The sequence below is a fragment of the Barbatula barbatula genome (genome assembly GCF_947034865.1).
Source record: "Barbatula barbatula genome assembly, chromosome: 6".
NCBI classification, from domain to species: domain Eukaryota; kingdom Metazoa; phylum Chordata; class Actinopteri; order Cypriniformes; family Nemacheilidae; genus Barbatula; species Barbatula barbatula.
In genome coordinates, this window is record NC_136765.1 from 15,201,000 (window position 1) to 15,213,645 (window position 12,646).

Consider the following 12,646-nt stretch of genomic DNA (forward strand, 5'->3'; position numbering starts at 1 on the left):
CAAAAACATGGATGATTAGAGAGAATCCAAAAATGTGTGCCCTAGCAACAGTAGAGGAAATAGAGGGTACTTCACAACACCTGCACAACAAGCCTTATCATTCATCCTGCCATTCATACAATGGACCCACTCGTCCCCATCTGCAGTCATCAGGTTAAGAAACCCTGCCCACCTATCAGCTGTCTAAACAAACATGCAGAAAAAACTACCAAGCAAGTACAAGTCCTATTAATACAAGAAGTAATTATGGAAACACTTTACAATACGTTTGTATTTGTTAACATTACTAATTGCATGAGTTGACATGAACCAACAATGAACAATATGTCAACAGCATTCATTTTTTTACATTTTATAACTGTTTACATTAGTTAATGCACAACTTACTGACATGCATTAACTAAGATTAGCTAATTTTGACACACTATATATTGCTCATTGTTACTATTTGTGGAATATTGTCACAGCCTCTATTCGCTTTATTACAAATTGGTTAAATGTATTTATGTTATGTAAATAACACCAATGAGGAAAAAATACATGCATAGGTAGAACCCTGCAGGAGCTTAGATCTCTTTCTTTGGTTATTACATTTAACAAAAGCCAGGGCTTTGACTCTTGCATGACCCAGCTGCTGTTACTAGGGTAGCTGTGTGTGAATTTGGCCCCCGTCTGAATGAAATCCGCCCTAAATCTTGTGTGTCAATGCTCGAGTGGCCCATGTGAAGAGGGTCCACTGATTTTCAAGTGTGCTTTAAAAAATGTATTGGAAAGGGAATATGCGCACTGACTTAAAGTCCAATTGTTGATCGTTTCAAAAGCTGCGTGTTTTTCATCCAAGCTGGTTTGAGTGACATCACTTGACTGTTACATGAGCTGCAACAAGGTCAGAGTCACCTTAGCCACTGCAGAGCCACAGGTTCACATCTAGCTGTAAACCGGTGGGCCAGAAAAGCCCATGTGTCAGCAGACACAGAAAACCAACCACAATAAATATAAATATATACAACCACCGAATAGGTTATCACATAAAAAGTGTAATGCATGAACAAACAAACATTACTGTTGTATTGCTTAAAGGTGAATATGAACTTCTTTGCAGTTTCTCCGGTTTTGTACAAATAAATGAAAATAGAAAATATTTGTATTTGAAATTTAGGATAAATATTGTAAGTAGTTCACAAAATGATCATTTTATCTAAACGCATACCTATAAATAGTATATTCAGAAAAACTGAACTTATTTTGAATTGGTGTCTTAGGCTATACACTAAAAACAAGCACCACGTGCCTAAAACACACCTGCATACATGTACAATGGACCAATTATTCTCTGACACAACAAGAAGTACATTTTTGCTTCCTTAAACTGAGAACACATCAGATTTATATGTGAATACAAATCGTCATATATTTCTAATATCACTACAAAATATTAAAGCAGAATAAGCATTCACATTTCTAATGTGGAGCATTGAAAGTCTCACCCCGAGACAGCACTGATAAATAATACAGAAGATAGCCATTAGCTTACTCTGTCTGCTCAGACATATGTGGCATATTGATTTGTAATACGTCTGCCCCAGCACAGGCTACAAAGTGTGCCAATATCTGTGTCAGAAAACTGGGCCAGTTGAACACAATGAGAAATGTGATCCCCTACAGCACATCAGCAGATACTACCCTGGCCACATTGGGATTTGTGGTGGTATTTTTACTTTCTGGCATTAAAATAAATCTCTTATATATAGGTATGTAGTGATTGTACATTTGTATTTTATGTATCTGTTGCATTAGTCTGTCAAGACAGTTCATTGGTAACATTTAATTTTTTATAAAATTCACATTGAGATTCTAAACAACACAGAAATGATTTAAATGGTATGGATGCTAAAATGAATGTTTAATGCCCATATGTTGCACTATTAATTCATTTTGGTTCATGAAATTCAAATGAAGAGTTATTGGACTTATTCCCAGACAGCCGGCCTACTGACCGGCATCTGATCGAAGATATTTTACATTCAAAGTTATGTAATGGAAAATGTCCTACAACCGAGTGGTAAAATAGTAACATAGTACTTTATATTTGCTTTATTGTCTTTGTTCCGTTGAACACAAAATAATATATTTTGAAGAATTTAGGAAAGAATTTTGGTTACAAGCATTCTTCCAAATATCTTACTCTGTGTTCATCAGAACAAAGAATTTCATGGGCCGTTCCAAATCTGTTGGTGGGCCACAATCGACCTGCGGCCCGTAGTTTGGGGACCCCTGCTTTAATGTCTCAGACTGCCACAGGACAAAAAAACTAAATGTAAAAGGATCTGCAATGTAAAAATGGTGCCACCTCCTGGCAATGTGCAGTAACTTAGCCTTGTTCAAATCCCCAAAATTTCAGTTTGTTAATTATAACTCTATGAAGTATTGGTCAGGCAACTGCTTAAGTGATACTTACGGAGAAGATGTATGTGTGTGTGAGAGAGAGAGAGATTCCCTGAGCATCTGTGTGAGGCACAAAGCCTATTTGAAAGTAATTACTTTAATAACACGGCATTAGAGGTGTTTACCACACCGTATGGACTGTGGCCCTTCTCTGAGTAAACTGAATGCTTACACTTTCGAAATGCAACTAAATCACACATCCTCTTAAAAAATGGTTCCAATAGCAATATTTCTAATATTAAAGTATTAACAGTAGGTCAAATGTTTTTTGAGAGACATCTGTCTGAACATCTTATGTAGTGAGTAAAGCAGCTTGGGATTTTAACACACAACCCAAAGAAATCTGCCAAGAACCTGAGACTTAATCAACATTATAAACTCTTCATCTCTATACATGCAAATTTCAATTTAAACTCTCTTCGAATGCCGGTTTACATAAGTCTGGACAAATACATGATGATAATAAGATCAGTGATGGAAAAGCATTAATATTACAGTCAACTTGTTCACCCTATTAAGTTTAGATAAGCCTTAAAAGTAGCATTTGCTCTGCTGGCTTTAATCTAAGCAAACTGGCCCGTGCCGTTCCTCTGGAAAAAGTATTTACTATACTTATTACATAATATTTAATTACAGTCAGAGGGAGCTGATATTAAGATGGACCTCATTTATTACTCTGATTTAACTTTAGTATAACTTTTTTTAATGTTTTTACAGTGCAGGAAATATGCAAAATGGCTTTATAAGTCACTTGAACTTGAATTATATTGGACTTACAAAATGTAGTTGAAATTAGTTAAACTATTTGAAGTTATATATATACAAAATGCCACTAGGTTTAAAATAATTGAAGTACAAGTCCATTTTAAAGCTAAGTCGATTTAAATAAAAAAATAAGTTTTTAAGTTGAAATCGGTGGCATTTTTACAGGGCTCACTTTAAAACCATAGTGTTAAAAAACAACACAATCTGTCCCTACCTGATCACATCTCTGTGTCTAGTTGTTGAGGACAATAAATGTTATTACTTGTAACTCAACCATGTGTTGTCCCTTTTATTTATTTTACACAAAATGGTGTAAAAGAAACAGACAATGTGTTAAAATTCTATACCACAAAGAAATAGTATTGAACTGAGAATGTGAGGATATTTGCAAACAGACATATAGCTATATTATTTTAGAAAAAATCATTATTTTAGTCTGCTGAGCACCGCCCACTTTTTATGAACCAATCGAATCTTTCTGAACTCCCGTCTCATTAAAGATGTCTGTACTTTGTTCATAGAGCAGACGTTGGTTCTTTAGTACTGTAACATTTGCTATTATTTTGTATGGCAGTACTATTCTTGTCATGGCCTGTCTCATGCTAAACTTCAAACACTGGGCAACATGTTAAGCTGTACTTTAATCATCTCTTTTCAAACACTTGTTTTCATTTGATCCAAAAACCTGCCGAAACTCATCAGCTTTAAGGGTCTAACCCTTATGTTTAAACACCTGTTGATACCATCGGCTATTCTTTAGCCAATAATAGAGCATAAGAAACAATCAAAATTTTTTCCACTTGAGAAAGTTAATCTTTGCAAATAGTCTACAAGAGAAAAGGAGAAAAGTAGTTTTGCTACCTTTCCGGTCTTGTACTGAAGGCCTGAAGGAACAATTGGGCTGTCCCTGTAGCGAGACCACCTTTCGTGCTAGAGGACCTGCCCAAGGTTTGGGAGCCCGTAGGGCATCCTGCTGCTGGTGGATTTTGGAGGTGAGGAGTCTGCGCCGGAGACTGCCTTCTGTCTTGGGCTGGAGGTTGCTTAACTTGCGGGTGTAAAGAGGAAGAAGTTCATCTTCATCCTCACAGTAAGTCCTATTCCAGCATTTCGCAGTCGGTTCGGTGGAGAGGCAGTCTACGTACGCAATCATTCTGTGCTTGTTTGAGTCATCCAAGCACGAGATCCCACGTCCACCTTTTATCTCCAAAGGGTAAAAGATCTAAGCTTCAAGGTTCAGAGACACCTCCATAAACAATAAATCTCCAGAGGAATGTCATTAATCGAGCCTTATTCAGCTAATGGTCTGCAGGAGGATATCTGGTTTCTTAAACGAAAACAAAGTAAAGCACTTGATTCAAGGTTCATCGCTGGAATCCATGTTAGTCCACAAAAAACCCACAATGCCAAGTCATATGAACTAATGTGTTGCTGCCTTCTCGCTAACTAACTAAAGCTTTAGACTCAGAGTGTCCTTTCCTACCCAAGTTTACCTGTCTTGTAATCTGTAAACCAGGATTATCCCTTCACATGTGTGTTGTGAGGGAGGCAGATGGTCACCTGATGGGAGAATGTGAATAATACTGTTGAACTGTCCACAAACGTGTTTTATTTCTGAGAATGATTTTGTTGTTTGCAATGAAAGCATCAAACTTTGCAATGGCGAGGCGCTAGGCATTTTTTTTTTCGCATTCAGCACCGGCACTCTGCATTTTTGTCCGGTTGCCAAGACTTCGACAAAATCTTCAATTTTGTTAAAAAAACTTCACTCGTAAAAGTAATTTTCTACTCAGCTGTCCAATTACAATGCAGGAGGGCCGGGACAAGTACCACACCAGCCAACCAGCACATCCTGCTTTCACGTCTGTCTGTGTACAGCGACTAAAATCAATGCAGAGGTTATTACTCCTCTGAGTATTCATTACGGTACCAGATTATATTCTGGGTTACCACAATATGAAAATGTGTTGATTAAACAAACAATTCGAGAAATGAGATACTAATAACATTATTTTGACAGATATTCCGTATCATAGCAACTAGAGCGCTTAAGCAGAAAAATACAATATGAAAGGGTCTTGCATTATTTCCTTGATAAAACAATGGCAAAATAAAACAATTTTAAGTTTATAAATGGTTTAATATGGGCAATTTAAGAGTTATAGATTCAACATATTCAGTAAAAACTTGAAATATAAATTCTCAGAGAATGTATTGACTACTAAAATATTTAATTGTCTGTTTAGATTTCCCCAAAAAAAGCTGAAAAAATATCAGTCTACACAAGTTTTCTATTTTTAAAGAGAGAAAAATTCACACGTTATTAATGTGACAGTTTTTGAGAATTCTGTGAATTTAAATACACAACAGAAGCAAAAACTACCCAACAAATGGAGAAGGGGTGGCTCTTAACAGAAAAACCTTAAGCGAGAGGGATCGTTCACCCAAAAATGAAAATTCTGTCATCATTTACACACCCTCTTGTCATTTCAAACCTTTATGACTTCCTTTCTTCCTTCCGCAGACCACAAAATAAATGTGTGTTTGTATTTTGAAGAAAGTTGGTAACCGAACAGCACTGGTCCCCATTTATTTTTACAAAACCAATGCAAGTGAATGGGGGCCAGTTAGCAACATTCTTCAAAATATATTTTGTGTTCTGCAGAAAAAAGTCAGGTTTAAGAAAGGTATAAAATGACAAGAGGACAAGTAAGTGATGACAAAATTTGTATTTTTGGTTAAAGTTGCATGGAATTGCCCTTATGACACTTCTAACATTTAGTTTAAGTGTGCTCTAGCCACCAAAATATATTTTACGGCCACTGCACATTCTCAACAAAAAAAACACATTCTGAATGACTACAGCAGCTGGTTGGGCAGTATCGCAAGTGAAATCTGTGAGAACTAAAGAGGGAGAAATAAACAGAATGACACAGATAGTTATACAGAAAGAGTATTGTATTCAGTTACCTCCAACAAATGGAACTAAGTCCAAATAATGTGCTGAGCCCAAGGACAACTGGCAGGGGGGACATAAATCTGGTAAAGAGTACGTTCACCCAAACAGAACAACCATACACGCCAATATCGCATTAGTGCGCTTTATCAATGCAAAGACAAGCTGGATATAATATAATCGTCCATTTCATCGTGATCAGATCTGATTAACCTCCATCTGGGGTCTAATCCAAACCCTTGAGCTCAATTCTTTGGCTGACTGCCAAAGACGAGAAGTGGACCAGATGAGAATTCCAGCAACCCTCACCTCGCGCTGCCAAAAAGCTTAAACGTACACAGCTTTTAAAAACTCGAAAAAAAGCTATCGCATCATAACATAAATCTAAGCTTAATGTCAACATCCATGGCTGAGAACTTTGGATACATGTCTTTCCTTACTTTGTTAACATAGATGAATAACATTCAAATGTGTCTGTGACGTGGCCACTCTGAGGGCTGACAGGACCAGAAAAGCGTCTTGCAGAAAACCATCACAGGGTTTTCTTGTTCTCTTTTGTACAGAGCAGTGAAACCTCAGAGAAACGTTTTGAGAGGAGTGCCCATGTGGTCATTGCTCACTGGTGTGCAGAACATCTGGACTCATCAAAAAATAACTTTGCAGTTCTGAGAAGATGCACTGTAAAAGTTTAGCAATTCTGGGGTTTCACGAGCACTGTGACAAAAGAAACACGATGCAGCAGGTTTAATCATTTTTGTATGAATAAGAAAGAGAGACAATAGAATTCCAATTTCAACCTGCAGAAAAAACTCAGTTTGGTTCCTAAACAAATCACACAAACCAGTGGCTCTGAACAGACATTGTGTCCATCCGCTGTGTTCCAGTCTGGACCAGCAGAGCCCCTGTTGCTTGCTCGTCTGATTGAACTGGGTGCAGTGGGGCAGGCGAACCACATGCTTTTAAGGTCTCAACAAAGGTTGCTATGGAGTTCCTCTAATCCAGTCAGAGGCACCTGCTGAACCAGACAGAGAGCTCAGATCCGTGTGCACAGCTCCATTGTTGTCTCCATTTGGCTCATTTCTGTGCTTTTGTTGCTCCTGACTCAGTGGACGTGACCTCGGACTTCACTGTTGGGTGGGATGTTATTTCTTATCTCATTTCAAGTTTTTAAATAGTTGAATAGTTTAACTAATAACTTCACTGTAGAGATTTGCATATTGAATAGCGCTTCTGAATTTTGACATCTGCTATCCAAACTAAAATAATTTACAGAAATAAACTAAAAATAAATGGGTGGATTTTAAAGGTCCAGTGTATTATTCTTAAGGTTATTTTTACAGAAATTCAATATAATATACATAACTGTCTTCAGAGATGTATTAAGAACATACATAATGAACTGTTATGTTGTTATTACACCAGAAAGAGCTTTTTCTATCTACATACACCATGGGTCCTCTTGTATGGAACTTGCCATGTTGTTTCTACATTATCCCTAAACAGACAAACTGCTCTGAAGAAGTGAAAACGTGACGACATCTTGGTTATGTGTCAGCCACCGTAGTGCTTCAAAAGGGATTGTCAGGAACGTAGTGGAAGAACCCAATTGCAGGCAGCGTTGGTGAAGGGGTTAACAAGACTTTAATGATAAAACACAAAACAAACACCCACAATGGGGGTAAAACACTAACCAAAACTAAAGTACAAAATTGAAAACAAACACTTCCCACACGGGGGGTCAGAATCATGACAGGGATGGGTTCAGTGAGCCGTTGGTTGCAATTCGCAACCTCACCACTAGATTTAGCTAAATTTCATACACTGGACCTTTAAAACATGTTTTAAAAAGTGATAACTTAATAAAATATTGCTCTGGGATCACACAATGATGTTCTCCATCACATTTCATTTCCAGGCAAGTATTAGTCACAGATGTTTCTTCTAAAATCTTTGTAGCAGAACATAAATAGGAATAAATTGATAATATATATTAAGAGAGAATTGATCTGTAAAAGGAAGTTAGATTATATTGCATCTAAATAATCTGAATTCAGGTAAATTGTATGAAGAAGTTATATAGAAATCTTCATAAATATCGACTTGTGATTGCAAACTTGGCTTACATTTATTGTTCCACTTGCTTGATGATTTAAATCCCAATGTCTATAAAAGAAGTGACATACTTTATTAAAGAGATCTCATCTTGGATTTTTCTTTCTAATGGGTCTGTACGGAGACAACTTCCAGATTCAATATTTCATTGTCATTATTATTTAATTATATTGTTAGTCTCAAAAATTTCTTTCCATTGAACCTCACTGAGCTATGTAAAAAAAACAATACATTGCAAATGTCCCACTGGTTAATATTGATGCATTGCAACACATGACAGTCGCAATCACTACTACATCATACACATATTTCACATACCACTATACTTGTTTATATATGTCCCCTAACATGCCACTGCATCCAACCTAATGCCAAGCACACCCAACACAAGTCCAGCTCATTGCCTTCTGCTTCTGACTCATGTCTTACATCACAGCCAAAACACAGTGGTGCATCAACATCATTATTGTAATTTATTTAAGCAATAAATATACTGATTTTAAACGGCAGCCATACAGTGCAAATAAGCAGCCCATAAAACAAGTTTTACAGATGCTCTTAATCACAACCTCCTCCAGGGAAACATTCTGTAGGAGGAGATCATTTTGTGGCTTCAGTGGGCTCCGTTTGGACTACGTTTCCAAATACTCCCACCTGTCAATCTCCCTGGGTTTGTCCTTTATTCTTCTTTGTCTTGAAAAATGCATTAGCACCCTGAGATCTTGTATTAACAACAATGAAACCTTTGAACAGATTCATGTTGCAATCATCTGTCATGAATAATGTATCTTTTTGTTTTTTTATCCCATTCTTTATAATGACGTGCTGGCCAAACCCAACAGCGCTTTTTACTAAAAGCTACAGGGATCCGAATCAGAATTCCACTAATGTCCTAGGGAGGGTCAGCACGGTACACGCCTAGAAACTAAGACCGTCGCGTAAGACTCCAGTATGTGCTCAAGAGGGGGCCGTGGCTGGGTCGAAATATCTGGAATGACCATCGTTCTTCAGTCTATGCTAATATCTCGACTCATTACTGTCACAGGAACTGTGCACGTCTCAAGTAAAAAGAGAATGAGTCTCAAATCCAGGTGTTTTAACAATTAAATGTGTGTAATGATGGAGGTGAAGATGGAAAAATAATTGTTCTGACAGCTGGGAAGCCTGTGAGATTCCATCTCCTGCATCTTCATTCCAAAGCAAACAGAAACAATGCGCTTCTCTTACTTCTGATATAAAGGAATGATTGGACCTCCGGTAAAATGAGCGAGACAATAACTGGATGCGTTCCAATCAGCTGCTGCAGCTCCTCTGGAAAACAGTGAAATGGAACGAGAGGGGCGGATTTCTTTATCTAGGTCAAGGAAGCTTCATTTATTAAAAAAATAAAAACGCACACACAGAGAAGGTCTTTCAGGGGTTTAAAGCGTATTACAGATAACTAAATCACAGTCCGTGCCGCCCACAAGACTTGTCTCCGCTCCTCCTGCAGGAGCAGATAACTAACAAAATGCTCCCTTTGCTGCTTTTTAGGGAGCCACTAAACTGCTTTTTCATCATGTGACGCTTCACACGGAAAAGCTTGTGGGTTACGGGTCACCGCACAGATTTACACCTGGTCATCACACCTTTGGCAACAGGAGTCAGTCCATAAAGCTAGTTTGCAAAGTGAACCCTGTTGAAAAAAGAACAGAACCGTGCCCAAAACACAATAGAAAATTTAATGAATTTAATGATTATAATGGAAATTGGATGGAATTTTATGGAATATATGATAATTATATACATGGCAAATGGTAAACCAATAGAACACCTTTAAATAAAGGAGCTTCAAAACCAGGTCATGCTTGTGTTGATATGAAAGCCCTTTCAAAGCAGGAGCCTGTCTTAACCTGTACAGAGCACTCAGCTATTGGCTGATCTGATTGAAGTTTACAGTGCTGTTAAGATGGACTGCTGTACTTATGTAAACAATGCCAGTTCTCAAAGAACAAATCCATGCTAAAATATAAAAATATAAGCTATGTTACTGATCTGACATTATAGAAAAATTTGAGCAACATGTAAAACTATTTTAAAACGTTTTAATATTTTAATAAATACTTCTAGTAATTGACACGCTAATGTTAAGGAGTATATTTATTACATTGTTTGACTGTTTTGGTGAACAGCAAAAGGCAGAGTAATTACTAATTCTCTCAAAAACGTTATATTTAGAAATGATGATGATCAGTCAAACCACCTAAACACTGTAATAAGTGCTTGGATTGAACGGATGGTCAGTTTAAGACAACATGATGAATGCGTTTTATCCAATCCCATAATTAAAGTATTACTAAAGGTCAGAAAATGCTGGTACTAACCAAGTATAAGAAAAGCAAACAAAAAGTGTCTGATCATAGTCTTGACCTTCAGGTCACCAGTAAATTAAAGAGGTGACCAATGTAAAAAAAATCAGGTCAGCAGGCTGAACATAAAATACAGGAGAGAGAGAGAGAGAGTGAGAGTGAGAGTGAGAGTGAGAGAGAGAGAGAGAGAGAGAGAGAGAGAGAGAGACCTGTGAACAAGAACAAAGGCCACCTGATTATCCATCCAAAGCAAACTACTGTAGTAATATAGAGTTTGTTTGACAGACACAGCACCAACAAGACATTGTTGTCCTTAATTATAGTGATAATACAACATTCACAACCTAAATAATCATTCAAGTGATAGTTCTTTCAAAGAAAAACAAAACAAACTCTACAAGCCAAAACAGTGCCACAAGATGCCAAAAATCATGCTTTGCGGAGATCAAATATACTGACAACAACGAACCTTCTTGAGTCGTCAGAATTTATAAAAATATTTCAAGAGCAAATAAAGTACAAAAGTGCCAACACACAGAGCCGAAATCCACAGAAAAGGACACTTTTATAAAAATACAGTTGCCATGTTATTAGAGCTTCAGCAAAGTCTCCCCTCATCACATCATAACTCCGACACGGTCGCCTAACATTTCTGTCAGATTTCTACACGCTCCTCGTCCCAGCATGAAAACAAAGGAATCAGAGGAAAAGAGCACTTTGAAACCGAGCAGGACGTTTAACAAACAGCCGAGCTCCGATACCCTCCCTTTGTGTGCTCCATCACGGCTCCTGTTACACACTGACATCGCAACTTGTGTTTATTTGAGACTTTAAGAAGTTGCAAAACTTACCTCTCACACAGAACATGGTCTCCTCTTTCTCCCGGTGTGTGTTGGTGTTTGGGAAGTGTGTCAGTAAGTTTAAAGAAGCTGTGCCCTCACGCAGCCTAGTGTCCCGGTCGGAGCAACCACTCCCCCCCACCCCTCTCCACCCAAGCAGAAACACTCAGGTTTATAGGCACTATCTCTAACCCCTTCCCTCTCTCTCTTTCTTTCTCGCTCACGCACGTATACACACTCACTTACACAGTGGAAGCATGCCAGCTCATGCGCCCTAGGAAAACGCTACCCAATATCTGCAGACTACTGGCGATTCACGGGACTTACGTTACTGCAGGACAAAGGACTGAGCGGTGAAGAGATTGCAGCAGAGAAAGAGAGATCAACTCTATCTTTACTTCATCCCCAGCTGAAGTTCTGCCGATTGTTCATCAACCGGCTGTCAGCAGTTCAGTGGTTGTTGGCTTTTGACACACAACAAGTTAAATAAAGCTAAATCCCATAGACTCGATTGTTTGTAATAACAACAATGGCTCACGCCGGGTCATTGTCCGAGGTTGTCATCGACCGCTAATGCTTCGACTAATAGCCATAATAAGCAGAACACACATCACGCTTTGTCTCAAATCATGTCACGTAAAGTCAGTTGTGATAGCAAAACTACAGTTACACTTCATGAGCCTCATTTATCAATAACCAAACAACCACAATTAAGCCCAATGTCAATTCTGCCTAAATAAAAGTCTAACAAGTTAATCCTTTAGTACTTCAAGGTAAATAAAACCACATTGCTGGAAACTGAAACTTTTATGCCAGAGTTCCCCAAAAGCTTCATTAAAGGGACAGTTCACCCTAAAATGAAACTTCTGGCCACCATTGACTACCGTAGTAGGAAAAAATATTTTGTTCTGTTGAACACAAAAGAAAGTATTTTGAAGAATGTAGGAAAGCAGTTCTGGGGTACTTTTATACTACCATTTGATTTTATGGTAGTAAATGCTGAACAAGAATTGTTTGGTTACAAGCATTTTTCCAAATATCTTTCTCTGTGTTCAAGGAACCAAATACATACAGATTTGGAATGTGGAAGAAAGAAAGTCATACAGGTTTGAAATGACAAGAGGGTGAGTAAATGACGACACATTTTGGGGGGGGGTGAACTGTACCTCTAAAGGAGTAGTTCA

At 37.9% G+C, this 12,646-nt stretch overlaps 1 protein-coding gene across 6 annotated transcripts in view; it reads right to left on the reverse strand.

Annotated features, from left to right (window-relative positions):
* The window catches only part of nhsl1a (NHS-like 1a), a 42,477-nt gene that overhangs the window by 18,781 nt on the left and 11,050 nt on the right, over positions 1-12,646 (reverse strand). For 3 of the 6 annotated variants that reach the window (XM_079458138.1, XM_079458141.1, XM_079458140.1), the window contains exon 1: positions 4,072-4,681. The exons of the other annotated variants lie outside the window; for them this stretch is intronic. In XM_079458138.1, coding sequence (XP_079314264.1) covers positions 4,072-4,360 — 289 coding nt within the window. In that variant the 5' untranslated portion in view covers positions 4,361-4,681. Of the gene's footprint in view, positions 1-4,071; positions 4,682-12,646 lie in introns of those variants that run through there. 6 annotated transcript variants of the gene reach the window in all.